Below are 15,811 nucleotides of genomic sequence, written 5' to 3' on the forward strand. Positions count from 1 at the left end.
ATGTACTTGGCACTACAGGATTAAGCCCAGAAGGAGCACTATCTTTGAAAACTTTTTAAAAATAATTTTGATCTAGAATACAGCTAATGCTTTCTTTAAAGTATTCAAGAGCCCCATTACAAGTTGGTGTGCTTAGGTTGCCACGGCCTCAGTCCTGCAAATACTTATGAACATGCTCAACTCTTTGCAGAATAGGGGCCTGCGTATTATATGCCAGCAGCAAGTAAGACAGTAAACTGGACAGTGTTGTAATGAACATAACCTAAATACAGCAAGTAAGTCCCAAAAAACTACAACTTTAAGAAATTACACTTTAAATACTCAAACGGAATTTAAGAGGCATACCAAACACTTTCCAAAGTGGTGTGGAAAAGCCAGAGTGCATTTCCTGTATTTTATTTTCATATACAGTAATATAATTTTCTACTTCAAAAAGGCCCAATGTGAGGTTGGAAATCAAAAAAATTTTAAATTCCTTATCTGTGTAATAAAACATTAAGGTCTTGTAAGACCCTTGTTGAATCAGAATTTAGATATTTAAAGGGATTTTTAAAAATGCAATCTGATTTTCCCTTTAATCAAATATGCTGTTTTCATTCTTGTCCAACCTGTCTGAAGTGCAAAGTAGAGTGGTCAGTTTCATTTACTTTTATTGCTCATTTCACTTTCTGGGTCTCCCTGCATGACTAATAACATTGCATTAGCCAAACTGAAAGCCCTCTTCACTGTAATACTTTTAATACAGAAGTTGAGTGGCATTTAAAAAGGTTGGATTTTGTAAAACCTATATTTTGGGCCTAAACTACCTGAAAATACCCTTTCAAGAAATTAATAGGTTGGGAGGAGGTGTCCTGTTCACTTGTACCCCAAGGCAAGTATGGAGGACAAAGAAAGAGTATCCCAGGTTACATGCAACTCAGAAGCAGGTTCAAAGCAACATCAGTGACAGTCAGTGACCTGGGGCTGCAGCAGGTCACCACACTGTTCCTATTGGAAGCAATCCTGGTAGTATTACAGTTATTGTGGTATAACACTCTAGCTATTGATTTTATAATTTATATCGCGTTACTTTGAGTGGATAAACCATCAGGTTCTTCACCAGGGACAGAGAATAAGCTAACACTGGCAGACAAGTAAAAAAACATCATTGCTGCCATCCTGCTTCTTACCAGACATAAAAATCTGAACTCACCACAAGATCATCTTAGTTGTACCTCCTTGATCTGCTGGCTACATTGCCATTATTACTTTTATTAATGCATTCTGAGAATCAACTCAGAAACAACAGGAAGCAAACTTTATGACATAACAGCCAAGGGTGACTTTTCTTGCTTTATCTACTCAAGGAACCTTAAAAGTGCTCACACTTAGGAAGTGCTTTCTTCTTGCAACATAATAAACTTTACCCACATATCTAAGAACATTTGCAAGTTATTATGAAATGAAACTGTTACATCTAAAAGCTTCAAAACAAATAACAGTTTATAATTTTATAAGTATGACTTATTGTCAAAAAGCACAAAGGCTAGAGTAATGTCTGGTTTTGACTATGAACTGCACACACATTTATTTCCTACAGAACTCTGTAATACAGTAACAAAAGTTAAAATCAGACAGCACCATGAACCAATTCATCACAAGCATATTTTAAAATATAACCAGAATTGTTTCAAAAGAGTGTTGACATATTTTAAGTGAACGTAAAAAAGAGAATACAAGTTTTCACAATTGTGAGAGTACCTTACAATTTGAAGTTCAGAACAGATAGCAGTATACTTACTTTAGCAATCTGCAGCAACACAATGCAGTGTTTTATTGATTCTACCATACTCTAGGAGGAGGAAATAAAACATTTAATATCTTTCTCTCACAAATGCTGTAAAATACAAGCTATTATCAAAAATGTATTGATCATTATGAACATTAACAAAGATTTTGGCTAAGGAGTTAAGAAGGGCCACTCATGGTTGGTAGAGCCACAATCTATTGTTCTCCTCTTCCTGTTTACGAAAGAACATGCAAAGAATTGTCAATATGGCATGTTAAAAGAAACCATACAAGCAACATATAACACAACACTGGAGCAAGAGGGAAGGGAAACCAATTTAAAACTTTCAAGAGAAACAATTTATGAATAAGCCTCTATGTAAATATCGTACCAATGCAGCTAAACCACCACCACCACCACCACCAAGATATCCCCTACTCCAAAGCCATAACTTAAATTATGGAGACAGAAAAAATTAAATTAAGAGGGTGAGAGGAGGGAAAAGAGAAAGGAGGAGCAAGTTCTAGATAATGAGCAAATCATGCAAGTTCTGATATTTTTACGGAAATTCTGAGATACAGGAACAGGAGAGGAGCAGACTGTACCAGAGAGGGAGTCAAAGGTGGAAAGCAAGGTGAAAGACGTGGGTTTGAAGGACTGTGATAAGTTTTCCACACAAACCAGGGCTGTTGTCTCTATTGAAGGGAGCAGCATGTTAAAATGGCAGGAAGGTGAGACGGGGGAGGAGATGATGAAAGGAGCAAGGAAGTGGGGAAACAGTAAAGGTTGGCAGTGGGGAGTGATGGAAGAAAGTGTGCAGGATTAAAGTTCAAACGTCAACTTTACTTATAAGCCAGTGAATGGATCTGTGGAGGGGGGATTTTGACATGATCTCAAAGGGGATATGGGGAGGGAGCAGATCACAATTTTAACTGCTGAACTTTGGGTATACTGAACACAGGAGAGTCAGGGAGACTGGGGAAGGGATGAACCAGCGATTCAACAGCAGGGATAGAGAGAGGGGGACAGAGTTTAGAAACTTTAATAGAAACAGAAACATGATTTGGTGAAAGCCTGGATATGATATGAGAAGTGGAAAGGGAGGAAATCAAAGATAACCCCACAGCTTGACAATCAGAGAGGGTGGGAATACTGATAAGGAGACAAGCAGGAAGAGATACCCAGAGAAAGTGGGAAGAGGTTAGGAACAGACAGGTACATTTGAGTGTCAGAAGAGTCACAATGAGAGATCACTATGAATAGTTGAGTTTACCTGAGGTAAGTCCAAGAGGAAAACCGGAGAGATGATAAGGACAGACCCACAGAGAACAACAGAACAGGAAGAAGGAAAACAACCTAACAATGGTATCTCTGAATGAAGTGTCAGCAAGGTTGGAGGAAAACCACAAAAGGAACACATGAAAGCCCAAGAAAGAAGATCTGGAGAAGTGGGTTCTCAATGGCATGAAAGTTATACAGAGACACCCTTACTGGGCCTTTTTAGAAAAAGACAGAAACACTTGCTAACAAAAAACTAGTGCTGGTCAGACATTTTCTAATGGAGTGTTCTTCCATTGGAAAACACTGTTCTTTCAATTAAACCTTTTTTTAATGGACCGTTTCAATTTTCTGTTTCTAGGTGATATTTTCTTTTTCGTTTTACTATAAAAATATCAAAGTCAAAATCTGAAACAAACTTTTTAAATGTCCTGAAACAAAAATTTTCAAAACGTTTGTTTTCAGGAAATGTTTAAAATTTTTTCTTCCATTCTGAAATGGAATGTAAGGTTTCAAAATTGTGAAACTCCCCATGAAACAAAAAATCTGGTTCCTGCACAGCTGTAAAGCAGCAAATTCTTTTTCTGCTGTCATACTTTTTAGAACTTTAAAGATTTAAACAGGATGAAATACAAGATTTTTCGCTGTAAAGTCTACATATAATAGATGCAAAAGTTAACAACAACAAAAACTTACATTGGTTGTTTCTTTGAGATTTTCAATTTTCTGTGAAAACAAAATAAATATTTTTAATAATGTAGCTAAAACAAGAATTATAGCCCCTAGTTGCACCCTTATTACATATTGGACTAGAACACTACAAGTTTTAAATACCCAAAGGATTAAACAAAGTATGTTAACTTCTGTATGTGTAGACATGTATGAAAAAATACATATTATTTGTAATGGACAAGAGAAAATCAAATTAAGACTTAAAACAGCAACATGATCAGGTGAGAGCTATCCAAGCACTACACATCCACCATCTACAGTAATTCCTCAGTCTTAATGTTCAGCTGACAAGATTTATTCAATACGTGACACTGAAAATTTTAACCTGAAAGGGCCTTGTTATGTAGCCTACAGGTATAGGGATTGGCTCCAAGTAAAGCATAGGTAAGATATAGGTATAAGTTACAGCTGTAATGCAAGAAAGCCGGTAAGACGATAGCTTAACGCAGTGATATTCAGACCTCAGTGGTTCAGGACCCAAATTAGCGATCAACATTACAGTAACTCCACGCTTAACGTTGTAGTTATGTTCCTGAAAAATGTGACTTTAAGCAAAACGATGTTAGGCGAATCCAATTTCCCCATAAGAATTAGTGTGTGTGTGTGTGGGGGGGGGGTGGTTAAGTTCCAGGAAAAAAATTTTCACCAGACAAAAGACTATATTATATATATGGATACACAGTATAAGTTTTAAACTAACAATTTAATACTGTACACAGCAATGATTGTGAAGCTTAGTTGAGGTAGTGGAGTCAGAGGGTGGAATATTTCCCAGGGAATGCCTTACTGTTAAATGATGAACTAGAACTCAGCTGAGCCCTCAAGGGTTAACACATTGTTGTTAATGTAGCCTCACACTCTACAAGGCAGCACGAATGGAGGGAGAGGAGACAGCATGGCAGACAAGAGTGTGAGTGTGGCGCATTTCCCCTTTAAGTACCCTGACCCCCACTCTAAGTACACTGCCTTTATCAGGAAGTTGAGATAGCAGCTGCTGCCTGCAAGCTTCCTCTGGGCTGTCCTGAGCCCTGTCGTGTCCCATGCCCTGCTCTATGGAGATAGGGTAAGCAGGTGGCAGGAGCAGGGGGGACGGGGACACCCTGATATTAGCCCCCTTCTTCTTCTCTCCCCCCCCCCCCTCCAGCAACCAGGAGGCTCTGGGGAGCAGCTCCAAGGCAGAGGGCAGGAGCAGCACATGGCAGTGGGGGGAGGGATAGCTGAACTGCCCGGCAATTGATAGCCTGCTGGGCAGCTGCTGCACAGGGAACTTAGGGGAGTGGCAAGCTGATGGGGGGCTGCTGGTCCACCCTGGTTCCAAGCCCCCACCAGCTACGTGCAAAAGGCTGCTCTTTCTGCAAGCAGTGGACAAAGCAGGCGGCTGCCAAACAACGTGATAAGGGAGCATTGCGCATCTTTAAACGAGCATGTTCCCTAACTGATCAGCAACATAATCAAACAACGTTAACCGGGACGACTTTACGTGAGGAGTTACTGCTCAAAAGAGCCACAGGAGTGTGATTCATTGTTTCATTTACCATAGTACTATATATTCATTAGGGCTGTCAATTAATCACCGTTAACTCAAGTGATTAACACAAAACAAATTAACTAGATTAAAAAATAGTCACAATTAATCTCAGTTTTAATCACAACGTTAAATAGAATACCAATTTAAATTTATTATAAATATTTTTGTATGTTTTTCTACATTTTCAAATACTGATTTCAATTACAACACAGAATACAAGTGTATAGTGCTCACTTTATATTTTTCATTACAAATATTGCACTGTAAAAAAAGATAAATAGTATTTTTCAATTCACCTCATACAAGTACTGTAGTGCAATCTCTATCGTGAAAGTGCAACTTACAAATGTAATTTTTTTAATTTTATTTTTACATAACACTCAAAAACAAAACAATGTAAAACTTTAGAGCCTACAAGTCCACCCAATCCTACTTCTTGTTCTGCCAATCGTTAAGACAAACAAATTTGTTTACATTTATGGGAGATAATACTGCCCTCTTCTTATTTACGTCACCTGAAAGTGAGACCAGGCGTTTGCATGACACTGTAGTAGCCGGCATAGCAAGGTAATTGTGTCAGACATGCTAAACATTCGTATACCCCTTCATGCTTTGAATTTTCATTTTTTATTGTGCAAATATTTAAAATATTTTTTATTACAACTACAATTGGTTAATAACTAAATTACACAGTGTTTTAATACCATGTGCTGCAAAGAGCAGCAGGAGACACATTAAAGAGTCACTTGCGGCTCGCAAGACTTCGATTTTTCCCTTAGCAGCGTCCGTAGGGTCGGCCTGGGCGCCCCCTGGAGTCACGCCTTCATGGCACCCAATACAGGGCCCTGCCGACCCACCACCCCCTCAGTTCCTTCTTGCCGGCTACTCCGACAGAGGGGTAGGAGTGTGGGTATTGGAATAGACATGAACAACACATCTCGAAGAAGAACAGTTACGAGAAGGTGAGTAACCGTTTTTTCTTCTTTGAGTGCTTGTTCATGTCAATTCCAATCAGGTGACCCACAAGCCCAAGTTCAGGAGGAGGGGTCGGAGTCGTCCACTGATTGGAGCACCGCTCTTTCAAAGGCCACATTACCCATCAAGCCAGAGACAATCGCATAGTGCGTGGTGAATGTGTGTACGGAGGACCACATTGCTGCTCTGCAAATTTCCTGGGTGGGAACCTGCGCCAGGAATGCCATTGAAGAGGCCTGAGCCCTGGTGGAGTGCACAGTGATCGAAGGAGTGGGTACCTTTGCCAAGTTGTAGCACTCCCGAATGCATGACGTGATCCATGATGTGATACGTTGAGGGGAAACAGGAAGATCTTTCATTCTGTCCGCCACTGCCACGAATAACTGGATGGACCTTCAGAACAGTTTTGTTCTCTCAATGTAGAACTCTGCGGACATCCAATGAGTGAAGCCTTTGCTCCCTGGCGCTGGAGTGCAACTTAGGGTAGAATACAGGGAGGAAGATGTTCTGGTTGATGTGAAATTGGGAGACAACCTTGGGGAGAAAAGCCAGGTGAGGCCTGAGCTGAACCTTGTCCTTATAGAATACAGTGTAAGGGAGCTCTGATGTTAGGCCCTGAGCTCAGACTCCCTCCTAGACAAGGGTATCACTACCAGAAATGCCACCTTGTAAAAAAGAGAGCAGGGAGCATGTTGCCAAGGGCTCAAATGGCGGCCCCGTAATTCTGGATAGGACCAAGTTGAGGTCCCAAGTCGGACCTGCGGGTATAGCCTGTTGAAACCTTTAAGGAAACGGCTGACCAACGGGTTGGCAAAGACCAAGTGTCCCTCTGTGCCTGGATGGAAGACGGAGATGGCAGCCAAGTGCACCCTTATTGATGACAGCGACAGTTCCTGTTGCTTCAGGTGGAGAAGATAGTCCAGTATTAGTGGCACCAAGGCGAGCATCGGCGACGAATGGTGCTCCACCAACAAGATTGCCAAGTGGAAGAGATTTTCAAAGTAGGTAGTTCTCCTAGAGGGTTTCCTGCTGCCAAGGAGAACTTGTCTAACTTGATCAGAGCAAAAAAGCTCCACTGGGTTCAGCCATGGAGCTTCCATGCCGTGAGGTGGAGCGACTCAAGGTTCAGATGTTGGAGACAACCGTGATCCTCCGTTATTAAATCCAGGAAGAGCAGCAAGGTAACTAGGGCTTCCACGGACATTTCCAGGAGTCATGTGTACCAGTGTTAGTGGGGCCAGGCTAGAGCTTTCAATATCACCAAAGCTCGCTCCCTCCGAAGCTTGAGGAGCACCGTGTGAATGAGAGGCACAGGCGGGAATGTGTATAGGAGACGGCCTCCCCATGGGAGGAGGAACGTGTCTGCGATAGAGCCCGGGCTGTGACTCAGGAAGGAGCAGAACTGCTGACACTTCCTGTTGCATCACGTAGCGAACAGATCTATCTGGGGAAAGCCCCACTGATGGAAAATTGAGTTTACTACGTCGGGGAAAAGGGACCACTCGTGGCTGTGAAATGATCTGCCGAGACGGTCCGCCAACTCGTTCTGTACTCCAGGGAGGTACGATGCTTGCGGGTGTATCGAGTGCTCTACACAGAAATCCCACAGCATGAGGGCTTCCTGGCATGGGAGAGGAACGTGCACCCCCGTTTGTTGATATAAAACATCGCCATAGTGTTGTCTGTCATGACTGATATTTACCTCCCTGCTAGATGGGCTCTGAAAGTCTGGCATGCCAGGTACATTTCACTCAGCTCTCTGACATTGATGTGTAGAGCGAGATCCGCCTGAAACCAGATGCCTTGTGTTTGGAGGTCTCCCAAATGTGCCCCCCAGCCCAAGTCTGACGTGTCTGTCACTAACGAGAGGGATGGCTGAGGGCTGGTGAAGGGTACACCCCTGCACATACTACCTGTGGGTCGAGCCACCACAGGAGAGAGTCAAGTACCCCTTTTACATTACACTCCCACACCTCCCCCGCTGTCCCTCCACACACACAGTAGAATCTGTTACATTTTAAGAATATAAAGACAGAAGGTACTGTTTATTAGGACACCCCTCTTCTTAGTCCCTAAAAAGAGGCTGTAGTAAGGGCATTAATTCCATTCCTTAGGATCATATGAATATATACCCTTACTTGTCTAAGACTGTGTCTACATTGCCACTTTCAGTGCTAAAACTTTAGTCATTCAGGAGCATTAAAAAACACCCCCCTCAGCTACAAAAGTTTTTGCGCTGAAAAGCACCCGTATAGACTGCGCTTTATCGCTGGGAGCCATGCTCCCAGCGATAAAGCTACCACCCTTCATTTGGGGTTGGTTTTTATTTATTTGTTTTTATTATCGTTGGGAGACCTCTCTCCCGGCAATAAAGCGTGTCTACACTGCCCATGTCACAGCGCTGCCACGGCTGCGCTGTAACATGAGCAGTGTAGACATACCCTAAGTCTGAAACTCAAGAGAAAAAGATAGACCTTCGGGTAAGAGACAAAAAAAGTTCTCGAGACTTGTTTGTTTTTAAGAGGTTATCTATTTTTAACCAGACAACATGATATTGTAGCTTCAACTGTTTTGTAACCCAAAATAATGGTAATTTGTAATCTCTTCAGACCGTTCCTATTTGCCATAAATCCCTACCAAAAGGTCAATTAGAAAAAAAAATCTTTACGTCTATAGCATAGCAGTAAAAATCACAATTCACCAACAGAAGGAAAGGCTTTGGGGACAGAACCTACAATAGCTGAAACTAAAATAAAGAGGCAACTGCCATTTCAGGGTTCAGTTACAGTAGCTACTTGTAAGAACTGGTACATTACTGGTTAACCTAAAGAAACAGACAAAATTAAAGATGCCTTCCAGAATAATTATTTTCAGACTCTCCATTAAATTAACAATTAGGAGAATATATTTAAATTAGGGTTGTCAAGCGATTAAAAAAAACTTAATTGCGATTAATCACGCGATTAAAAAATAATCACAATTAATCGTGATTAATCATACTGTTAGACAATAATAGAGTACCATTTATTGAAACATTATTGGACGTTTTCTACATTTTGAAATATATCGATTTCAATTACAACAGAGTACAAAGTGCCCAGTGTTCATTTTATATTATTTTTATTACAAGTATTTGCACTGTAAAAAAACAAAAAACAGTATTTTTCAATTCACCTAATACAAGTACAGTAGTGCAATCTCTATCATGAAAGTTGAAGGTACAAATGTAAAATTATGTAAAAAAAAAAACCCCTGCATTCAAAAATAAAACAATGTACAATTTTAGAGCCTTCAAGTCCACTCAGTCCTACTTCTTGTTCAGCCAATCACTCAGACAAACAAAACAATTTACATTTGCAAGAGATAATGCTGCCCGCTTCTTGTTTACAATGTGACCTGAAAGAAAGAACAGGCATTCTCATGGCACTGTTGTAGCCGGTGTCGCAAGATATTTATGTGCCAAATGTGCTAAAGATTGATATGTCCCTTCATGTTTCAATCACCATTCCAGGTGATATGCGTCCATGATGATGACAGGTTCCACTCGATAACAATCCAAAGCAGTGCAGACCGACACATGTTCATATTCATTATCTGAATCAGATGCCACCAGTAGAAGGCTGATTTTCTTTTTTGGTACTTCAGGTTCTGTAGTTTCCGCATTGGAGTGTTGCTCTTTTAAGACTTCTGAAAGCATGCTCCACACCTCGTCCCTCTCAGATTGTGGAAGGCACTTCAGATTCTTAAACCTTGGGTCGAGTGCTGTAGCTATCTTTAGAAATCTCACATTGGTACCTTCTTTGCGTTTTGTCAAATCTGCAGTGAAAGTGTTCTTAAAATGAACAACATGTGCGGGGTCATCATCCGAGACTGTTATAACATGAAATATATGGCAGAATGTGGGTAAAACAGAGCAGGAGACATACAATTCTCCCCCAAAGAGTTCAGTCACAAATTTAAATTAACGCAATTTTTTTTTAAACAAGTGTCATCAGCATAGAAACAAGTCCTATGGAATGGTGACCGAAGCATGAAGGGGCATACAAATATTTAGCATATCTGGCACGTAAATACCTTGCAATGTCAGCTACAAAAGTGTCATGCAAATGCCTGTTCTCACTTTCTGGTGACATTGTAAATAAGAAAAGGACAGCATTATCTCCTGTAAATGTAAACAAACTTGTTTTAGCAATTGGCTGAACAAGAAGAAGTAGGACCAAGTGGACTTGTAGGGTCTGAAGTTTTACATTCTTTTGTTTTTGAGTGTAGTTATGTAACAAAACAAAAATCTACATCTGTAAATTGCACTTTCATGACAAAGATTGCACTACAGTACTTGTATGAGGTGAACTGAAAATACTAGTTTTTGTTTACAAATATTTGCACTGTAAAAATGATAATCCAAAATAATATACATTGATTTCAGTTACAACACAGAATACAATCTATATGAAAATGTAGAAAAACATCCAAAACATTTAATAAATTTCAATTGGTATTCTAACTGTGATTAAAACTGAGATTAATCACGATTAATTTTTTTAATTGTGATTAATTTTTTTTGAGTTAATCGCGTGAGTTAACTGCGATTAATTGACAGCCCTAATTTAAATGTACACCTTGCATCCACTCTTCAATAGGTGAATAAGTCAGGTGTTGCTAGATATTGTGGATTATTGAAGAACTAAAGCAGAATTGTGCCCTAGGGTGAAATCCTGACCCTTGTGACTTAACTAGGACAGGATTTCACCACTAGTTTCTAAATGACAATGCTTTAATTTATATTAACAGATATGTTTCATGTGTAAAATGGGGTAACGATGCATACTGACCTATTTAAAGCATTTTTAAGATCTATGGATGAAGAATGCTGTGTAAGAGCGAGACATTATTTAAAATGCAAACATTCTTCAGTATCACTGTATACAATAATAAATGTTTTCTGAACTATTTAACAAATATTCCTTAACTTTTATTTTACTTTCTTTAAAATGTAGGTTTCATAATTTAAATAACAGTATTTTGTAATATCTAACGTTATATAATACTCTATATACAGTATCTGTCAGGTCTCCAAATGGTTATTAAGGTAGGCTGCTTAATGTCTTAAGAAACAATGATCATCTGCCACCTATTTGTAAAAGCATCCTAGCTACTACCTATCATATTATCAAGAAGTGGTTGCCTGGCAGCACCAGAAACAGACTTTTTCCACCTCAATTGTTTAGATGGTCATTATTTCCTGGCTCTTTGCAATACTAAACAATGCTTGAAACAATGCTCAAAGCTAAATGGTTCACATTTCCAATCCTGCCCTGCATGTAAACACCGAATTGAGTTTCAAAAGAAATTACAGGATACTAGAAAAAGCCTGACTTTGGTCTGCTGGAACACAGCAGCTAACTTGAGTTCAAACAGTTCATCTTGAAACACTTTCACTCTGCTTTGATTCCAACTGAAAAGAAAACCTGTCTTCTGATGGCCCATTTAAATTTATGAATCGTACTACAAAACACGGAAAGAAAAAAACAAACAGGCTTTCTGCTAGAATTTTTAATGAAGACCTAGTGGGAAAGAAAGTGTAGAAATGGATTTCCAGCTGCATAAACTTTCCCTCAAACCATATCTCCGTGGAACAACTGCTTAACCAAAGTATAGTGAAAAGCTTAATCCTTATCTAAGGAAACAGAAGCATTAAGCTGCTGCCGCCAAAGAATTCCTTATCTGTTTTAGCCCAAAGGGACAGGAAGGTTCAATTTTTAAAAAAGTGATGCTTTTTGTTTGTTTTAAATGGGGAAGAAGTGGAATCTGTAGTAAAAACATTATTGATACAACATTTAAAAAAAAAAAAAAAAAAAACTTTGAAATCAAATCTTCCTGTTCTACTGATGTATGCCTTGCTCAGATTAAATATGAAAATGCATCCTCTATCTGTAACACAATCCTTGAAGAAGCCTCCAAGGATTAAAAGTGACTCAAGCGCTTCTTACTGTCGCAGGGAAGGCTAATGTATTTCCTGAGCTGCATGAGCGCAGCTGGACAGAGGTAAAAATTGAGGGAATAATTTTCTAGTTAAACAAATAAACAAAAAAATCAGTTCTGTTCTTGCAGTTGCTTGTTCAGAGACTAGTCAAGCAGGTTTGAACTGAGCAACGAACACATTTTAAAATCTGTACATGCCGCCAAGAATAAGTGGACACAAAGATCAATGCATAAAATTGTTAATCTGCCATTATGACCATCAGACATGAAGGGGAACAAATACAAAGTCATATCCTTTACATAATACGGTATTATGTGAGGAAGCATCAAAGTGTACTCAAACAATAATACTGAAAGGAATAAGCTTTGCTTTTAAACACAAGGGAAAACTGGGAGAAATAGGTACAAAATACACAAAAATTCCCAAATCCAACTATTTTAACATTACCGTGACAGTGCAACAGTTATTATAATTGAGCAATAGCTTTAATTTTAATTCCCTATTTCCAAGTTCACAAGCTAATTTTTTTGTTTCGTAACATTCTTTCCCTTCCCCCTCTCCCAAGAAAAAGTCTTTGATAAAACATTTGTCTTTCTTAAAAATAGCAATTTGAGACATTTAGACCTACTGCCATGCTCCCAAAAATGACACTGGACGGGAGCAAGTATATACACATCAGCTTTTGAAGTGAGCTACAGCCTTGCTGAAAGTTTCAAGTTTTGTACTCTCTGGATGACACATTGCATTCTGGAGCATACAGCCCCAAAGCATGTGAATATGTTATAGACTGCACATTTACACAACCCTCCCTGACCAAAAAATTGTTGGGGGTTGGATAGAAATAGAAAGGGGAAAGAGAAATAAGTGGAAGACAACCAGAAAGAATATACTCAGTGATCAAATGTAAGACTGGCAAGTCAGACTAAGTCTTCTCTCAGCCTATGGAGAGCTCCAAATATGTGCAGGGCTGAGCTCCAAATATGTGCACTGCTTTAAAAAACAAACAAAAACAAAACAAAAAAAACAGTGTGCTCCTTATATGCTTTTCCACTATGCTTGTTCAACCTATGACTTTCAAACATTGATGAATGAACCAAAATTTGGTTATTTTATACCAAAATTTCTTCAAATACGTCAATGACAGTTGTGCCGGAGGAGATTTGGGAGTTTTAAAATTATGCTGTGTTGTCCACACATCTAAAAAGGTATTAGAACCATTTCTTAAAAGAATGAAACTTTGTTTTAAAGCTTTAAAGGTGATATCCCAATGTTATAAAAATCTCATCCTATTATATAAAGTTATATTCCCCCAATTATTCACAATATGTAACTCCTGTAAAAAGTTACAAACAAGACAGATCAAGAATTTATTTTATCAACTGTAGATTAAAATCAGACTTAAAATATGATTCACAATTATATGAGATTAATGAAAACGGAAATAAAATCATCAAAAATGTCAAAAAGAAAGGCCTAAATAGCTATATAAGAAAGTGTACTTGCTTTTCTCTGTTCATCATCTATGCAGTGCTGAAGCTTCTCATCAAATAGCTAAAAGAAAACACATTTGTGAAAATACTGCAAGTGTGGTTTTTCATACGTCAAACAAGCTGAAACTACAAACAAAACACAGTTATTAACCTTCCGTAACTGTTGTTCTTTGAGAGGTGGTGCTCATATTCATTCCAGTATAGGTGTGTGCATGCCGTGCGCACCACCAGCGTAAAGTTTTCCTCAGTGGTATCTGTTAGGTCAGCTCTGGTGCCTCTGGAGTTGCGCCCTCATAGTGCCAGTATATAAAATCCTACCATCCCGCTGCCCCCTCAGCTTCTTCTTGCTGGCTAAACTCCTGCAGAGGGGCCGGAGGGTTGGTTTTTGAAATGGACACAAGCAACACATCTCGAAGAACAGCAGTTACAGGAGAAAAAAAACATTTTTTCTTCGAGAGCTTGCTCATGTCCATTCCAATGTAGGTGACTCTCAAGCAGATGTAGGAGGAAGGTTCAGAGTTCAATGACAAGCAGACTGTAGAACCGCTCTGCCAAATCTGGCCCACTGAGTGACGGCATAATGAGTTGCAAAAGTGTGGACCAAAGACTACGTTGCCACTCTACAGATACCCTGGATGGGAACTGTGACACTGCACTCCATATGTTTTATGGAAATATGCTTATGAGTGTAAATATGATGCAAATGAAATATGCTTTCTGCAAAAAGAACAGGAATACTTGTGGCACCTTAGAGACTAACAAATTTATTTGAGCATAAGCTTTCGTGGGCTACAGCCCACTTCTTCGGATACAAAGAATGGAACATATATTGAGGAGATATATACACACACACACACACACACACACACACACAGCATGAAAAGGTGGGAGTTATCTTACCAACGCAGAGGCCAATTAAGTAAGAGAAAAAAAACTTTTGAAGTGATGATCAAGATAGCCCAGTACAGACAGTTCGATAAGAAGTGTGAGAATACTTACAAGGGGAGATAGATTCAATGTTTGTAATGGCTCAGCCATTCCCAGTCCCTATTCAAGCCTAAGTTGACTGTATCTAGTTTGCATATCAATTCCAGCTCAGCAGTTTCTCATTGGAGTCTGTTTTTGAAGCTTTTCTGTTGCAAAATTGCCACCCGCAGGTCTGTCATTGAATGACCAGACAGGTTAAAGAGTTCTCCTACTGGTTTTACAGTGTTATGATTCCTGATGTCAGATTTGTGTCCATTAATTCTTTTGCGTAGAGACTGTCCGGTTTGGCCAATGTACATGGCAGAGGGGCATTGCTGGCACATGATGGCATATATCACATTGGTAGATGTGCAGGTGAACGAGCCCCTGATGGTATGGCTGATGTGATTAGGTCCTATGATGATGTCACTTGAATAGATATGTGGACAGAGTTGGCATTGGGCTTTGTTACAAGGATAGGTTCCTGGGTTAGTGTTTTTGTTCAGTGATGTGTGGTTGCTGGTGAGTATTTGCTTCAGGTTGGGGGGTTGTCTGTAAGCGAGGACAGGTCTGTCTCCCAAAATCTGTGAGAGTGAGGGATCATCTTTCTGTTCTGTTACTTGAAACCACTTAAATCCTACTTTTTATATTTAATAAAAATCACTTTTTTATTAATAAACCCAGAGTATGTGATTAATACCTGGGGGGGCGAACAGCTGTGCATATCTATCAGTGTTATAGAGGGTGGACAATTTATTAAATTTACCCTGTATAAGCTTTATACAGAGTAAAACAGATTTATTTGGGGTTTGGATCCCATTGGGAAATGGGTGTTTGGGTGCTGGAGATAACTGAAAACAGCTCAGCAGGTTACCCAAGTCTGCAGCTTTGGGGGCGTGGACCAGACCCTGGGTCTGTGTTGCAGCAGGTTAGTGTGTCTGGCTCAACAAGACAGGGGTCTGGAAGTCCCAAGCTGACAAGGAAAATGGGTTCAGAGGTAATTTCAACATATCAGGTGAAAGTCCCAAGGGGATCTCTGTGACCGAACCCATCACAGGAACCTCTGTCACGAATGCAGCTGAATGAGAGTG

At 39.6% G+C, this 15,811-nt stretch overlaps 1 protein-coding gene across 2 annotated transcripts in view; it reads right to left on the bottom strand.

The window, feature by feature from the left end:
* The window catches only part of LOC113405124 (oxysterol-binding protein-related protein 9), a 114,690-nt gene that overhangs the window by 28,005 nt on the left and 70,874 nt on the right, over nt 1–15,811 (bottom strand). For both annotated transcript variants that reach the window (XM_026651801.1, XM_026651800.1), the window contains exons 8-10: nt 13,768–13,815; nt 3,743–3,772; nt 1,781–1,831 (exon numbers count right to left, since the gene is read on the bottom strand). In XM_026651801.1, coding sequence (XP_026507586.1) covers nt 1,781–1,831; nt 3,743–3,772; nt 13,768–13,815 — 129 coding nt within the window. The remainder of the gene's footprint in view (nt 1–1,780; nt 1,832–3,742; nt 3,773–13,767; nt 13,816–15,811) is intronic.

Source organism: Terrapene carolina, unplaced genomic scaffold (genome assembly GCF_002925995.2).
Source record: "Terrapene carolina triunguis isolate 2854851 unplaced genomic scaffold, T_m_triunguis-2.0 Scaffold103, whole genome shotgun sequence".
Classification (NCBI taxonomy): Eukaryota; Metazoa; Chordata; order Testudines; family Emydidae; genus Terrapene; species Terrapene triunguis.